General features: G+C 41.2%; 1 protein-coding gene across 3 annotated transcripts; it reads right to left on the bottom strand.

Moving 5' to 3' along the window:
* Positions 1-246: 246 nt before the first annotated feature.
* commd4 (COMM domain containing 4) lies at positions 247-4,233 on the bottom strand. 3 transcript variants are annotated; one of them, XM_064929076.1, is made up of 8 exons: positions 4,156-4,233; positions 3,224-3,295; positions 1,702-1,767; positions 1,572-1,611; positions 1,303-1,422; positions 985-1,065; positions 576-752; positions 247-464 (listed from the first exon to the last, which is right to left on the bottom strand). In XM_064929076.1, exons 3-8 carry the CDS (start codon positions 1,753-1,755, stop codon positions 424-426), a joined length of 513 nt encoding a protein of 170 aa, XP_064785148.1. In that variant the 5' UTR covers positions 1,756-1,767; positions 3,224-3,295; positions 4,156-4,233; the 3' UTR covers positions 247-423. The 3 variants fall into 3 exon arrangements, with proteins under 3 accessions (XP_064785148.1, XP_064785147.1, XP_064785149.1); XM_064929075.1 differs by lacking the exon at positions 4,156-4,233 and adding an exon at positions 3,563-3,612; XM_064929077.1 differs by lacking the exon at positions 4,156-4,233 and adding an exon at positions 3,374-3,513.
* Between the last annotated feature and the right edge of the window lie 573 nt (positions 4,234-4,806).

Raw genomic sequence — 4,806 nt, 5'->3', positions numbered from 1 at the left:
GCGACTCACATTAACACACCCACTCAGTGATGCACCTTAGTCGGCCAGTTGCGATACTTAAGAGCAATGGCTGATGGGACATGTAGTTCCACACTCAATATCTACGGGTACCCGTCACCAAATGTTACTGGAGGGTAAGTTCTACTCTTACACATTTTCTAATTAACAAATTGCAAGTAGACAAAACATTTAATTGTAAAGTTGTAATTTTTTCAAGAAAATACATATAGATTCGACATGGACAAATGAGGAATACATCAACATATTTAATAACAATTATAGAATAAACACAATGTACAAAATACATTCAAAAGATCATGGTCCACTCATCCTGTATGATATTCTGTCAATGTCTTGCACTCTTGCTAGACTTTCTTCTGATCCAGTCACTGCATCATTAATCGAAACCTTTAGAGTCTTGCTTCATTGTAGTGCATTCATCATGGCCTGTGCTTGTTTTAGTTCTGGGGGGAAGCATAGAGAGACATTGAAATCAGTGAAGCCCTCAGGATTCTAGTCCCATATTTGAGTAGATTTTTTGTAACAACAGTATTTATGGTACATCACAGGCTCACCTGTCAGCAGGACTCTGAACTTGTCTGCAGACACAGAGACGATGGTGGTCTCCGTGTGTCCAGTCTCTGCCCCTTGGGTCTGGAGACAGAGCTGCACTGTGGGCTCATTAACCTCCTGAAGCTCACTGGAACTCAAGGTGTAGTCAACACGCCACGACACTGCCTCCAACCGACCCACTGAAACACAGCAATAATACATGCTATACATGTACAGAAACATGTTTATATTATACTGGGGCTCAGAGTTCAGTCAACACGCCATACTCTAGATGACCCACAAACACAGCACGAGAGAAAATGCAGTGCCCAATGAGAATCTGAAATATCTTTAGCCATCTTGTGTTACTCCCCCCAGGAAACATCTAGGTATTATAAGTCTTCTTCAATCAAATGAAGGTTGATAACTCACATCTCAGACTGCTCTCCCTTAGCTTCTCCTGCAGGGCAATGTGCTTGTCTTCATAGGATTTACACAGTCCTGTGGTGTGTTCTACATGATATACCGATGAGGAAAACCAAAAAGGCATGACTATCATACTACACATCGTTTAGAGGGCTTGGAACATCCACAGTGGAATGGAGTCTGTACGCATTCAAATATTATTACAATCCATTAATTGAAAAATGAATGAGCCTTTGCAGTGAGTGGTTGTAACAAAACCAGTACTTTGAGGTATTCTCACTATGAATGGCTATAGTATGAGTAACTTAAGGAAAACTACTGTACCTTTAGGGAGTCCTAACTGCTGCAGCTCACTGGAGAGAGATTCACTGTCCACATCATGTTTGGCTGCACTGGAGAGGATGAAGGTCAACACAGCTACACTGGCCTTGATGTCTCCATTCTCTAGAAATCAGAATAACACAGATGCATTGATAGAATAGATGTAGAGTATAGACCAGCATCATGTGTGTATAGCTTTCTGTGTTGAAGCTGTCCTTTATTACAGTTTGCATCAAAGTAGCAGCACATTTTAAAAACCGAATTCAGCTTACCAAACTTTGCATCTGCAGTTAGCTTTGAAACTTTGTCATACTGAAAAAGACAAAAAAAAAAAAGGAATGGCACATTTTAAGACAATACAATTGCAGGTGACAATAGGGAGTTCATGTATGAGATACTTACATCAATGCCCTCTCCCAGCAGATCCTTCAACACCTGGACACAGAGGAGCTTCATCTTCACACTGGACTGTTGGGAATAGAGAAGACAAACGTCAGGGGATGAGTTCCAACAAACGTCAGGGGATGAGTTCCAACAAACGTCAGGGGATGAGTTCCACTGGATGAATGCAGTTTCAAGTATTATTAGTCGTAGGTACAGGATACACATGGCATACACCGTCCAGCCAAATGCTTCCTGCAGGTTCAATATGGACAATGCAGCAACAATGACAACTAATACAAATAGAATAGGAACAAAGTAAATGGCTCAGTAGAATAAACATTTTAGTAGAAGATACAGGAAGGCACAGTCCAATATTTATACATATTTTGGGGAAGGGGGGATTGGGGGCAAGTGTTTAAATTGTGTATTATTTAGCAGTCATAATAAGAGTCTGGTAGCAGCAGTTGTGATGTGTGTATGTAACATGAATGTATATGGATGTGTTTATGTCTGTGTGGGTGTGTGAGTACACGTGTAAGGTTCAGAGAATCAGAGCAGGTGGTCAGTTCATGTGTTCAGCAGTCTGATGGCTTGTAGATAGAAACTGTCTCTGAGCATGTTGGTATCAGACCTCATGCTCCGACACCATCTGCCCCACTGTAAGGTGGTGAACAGCTCGTGGCTGGGTTGTGTGGGGTCCTTGATGTTGCTGCGGGTCTTCCTCAGGCATCATTTCACATAGATGTCCTTGGATCGGTGGGAGACAATGATTTATATACACATCATTGGTGGGAGCACGTTCCCAGTGATGTACTGGGCCGTCTTCATCATCCGCTGGAGGGCGTTACAGTCATGGACAGAGCATTTCCAGTACAAGGCCTTGCTTAAACGTCAGACTGGTACCATGGTTACTACATGATAATATGTCTGACAGAAGTAGCTGGAAGAAAATATGCAAAGCCAGAATGTTGAATACAATGATATTTTAGGTTAATTTACCGGTCGTCCATGCCGTTGATCATTTTTCTGGAAGGTAGTGGAGATCAAATGTCCACAGTAAAGTATTGTTACCCAACTTTTTGCCACCAGTTGGTTCTGTTCCTTGCATTTCCCATCTCCTGACACATTTCACGTGATGCACAATATGTAAATAGCCAGATGTAACCAAACATTGTGGACCAAATAATGTCCCTCCCAATCAGCTGAAAGTGCCAGCTGATTACCTGGGACAACATTTGGTCTGTGCTTCAGTTAAACTCGGACATATTTGTGCAAGTCGCGTTTATCAGCATTGAAAAAACAAACCAGTTACCGAAAAGTCGGGTTAATAACACTAATCTGTGGATATACTGTCTCAGATTACCTCCTACATACGGACAGAAATCAGCAGACAACATGTAAAGTACGTTCAAATTGAAGTTTATTCCACATTCTGACTTGTGATGGAAGTGAGCCTACATATTAGAGACCAGAGGAGTTATCCACTCTTAGCGGCTTGTCTCGAAGGCCGTGATGCAACCAGTCACGGCGCTAAACTTACGATTTTCGCCAAAGTGCTGATTTCGGCAAGAACCCAGTCTGGGCAGTCCAAATCCCCACAAAACCGGAATCTCTAGGAACAGTAAGAAACATATGCACAATGTTATGGTTGCTGTTTGTGCATGTAATGAACACTGACACATGTATTTACCTGGCAGCTGGATAGCTAATTTAGCTAATAAGCATCAAAGTGATTGTTTTTAGCCAGCTAGCATTTCTTGTCTTGACTCCTTCTTGTCCAGACGAATCAACATGCTATCTATCAAATGCTCAGCTAAGTAGTAATGATAGGAAACACAATATTCACACTTTATCGATATAAACAGCTAGCAGCATTTACCATTTCAGCAGTTGACCAAGTGTCATGTGATAACGCTCAAGTCCCGGGACAAAAACATTGTTCCCAGAGTTTAGGGGACGGGGCAGGGCAAACCATTTATATATTTTTTCCCACATTCATTAAGTAGAGACTAAACTAACTTTCAACTTTTTTTCAGCTTTCAAAATGGTGTTTCTTTTATTTTCTAAAGCATTTCATGTCTGTATTTCACTGTTTTTGTCCTGTTTCACACCAAGGCTTTGTGGTCCAAACACTTAAAAGACAGCCCTCAAATGAAGTCGACACTTCTGATGTCGTTTCATGAGGTCTGATGAGCATACACTTTATTTATTTAACCTTTATTTAACCAGGTAGGCTAGTTGAGAACAAGTTCTCATTTACAACTGCGACCTGGCCAAGTTCTGTAATGCGTTGTATTTGATCCGATTTTCTACGACACGATACACAAATTGGCTTATTTATTTACTAACTAACTAAATAATCACAGAGAAATACATCAACACACACACAGGGTATAGGATATTGATTACTAACATAATGAAAACAGTCCAGAGAGTGGACTTATTGTACATACATTTGGAAACTACACCCACCGTAAATATGAATATTTAGCACCGTAACAACCACTCATTCGGATTAGAAATGCAACATATATTTACACGTAGATGTCTTTGTCGTTCGTCTCTTTGTTAAAACCACTCGATCTGTCTATGGCGAGAAGTCCGATGTAAGTCTCTGGTTGTCCACCAGAGGTCACAATGTCCATCTTAGTTGTAGGCTTCTTTTGTTCTGGAGTGTTCTTAGAATGGATACAGCAGAGTACCACACGTTGGTGAGAGGGGTCTGTTCTTCCTTCTCGTCTTGGGTCAATTGTTCTTGACTACTTTACATGCAGAGCTGCAGACGGTGAATGATTTGGTCTCGTTTCAACTTCTTCACTCGTTGAAAGTTTCAGAGGGTCTTACCATTTTCTGGTAGTTTTAACAATTTCAACGAGTGGACCACGTCCTCACGTTCTCTGGTCTCACCATTTTCATCCATGTAGCCACGGCTCCACACTGACTGGTCTGTATTTAAATTCTCACCGAGTCACTTTAAGCACTCTGGCCTGAAAGGCAGGTCCATCATGTTGAGCTGACTTGGGCGTGGCTACTGACTGACTCAAGTTTTGCAAGAAAAACAACTCTCATTTAGAAGGCTAAAGTCACGTTGATATCTTTTCACAAATATTTTCATCTTTAATC

This window comes from Oncorhynchus masou, chromosome 22 (assembly GCF_036934945.1).
Source record: "Oncorhynchus masou masou isolate Uvic2021 chromosome 22, UVic_Omas_1.1, whole genome shotgun sequence".
Lineage (NCBI taxonomy): Eukaryota > Metazoa > Chordata > Actinopteri > Salmoniformes > Salmonidae > Oncorhynchus > Oncorhynchus masou.
The sequence above is the reverse complement of the archived record's forward strand: the minus strand, read 5'-3'. Positions and strand labels throughout refer to the sequence as shown.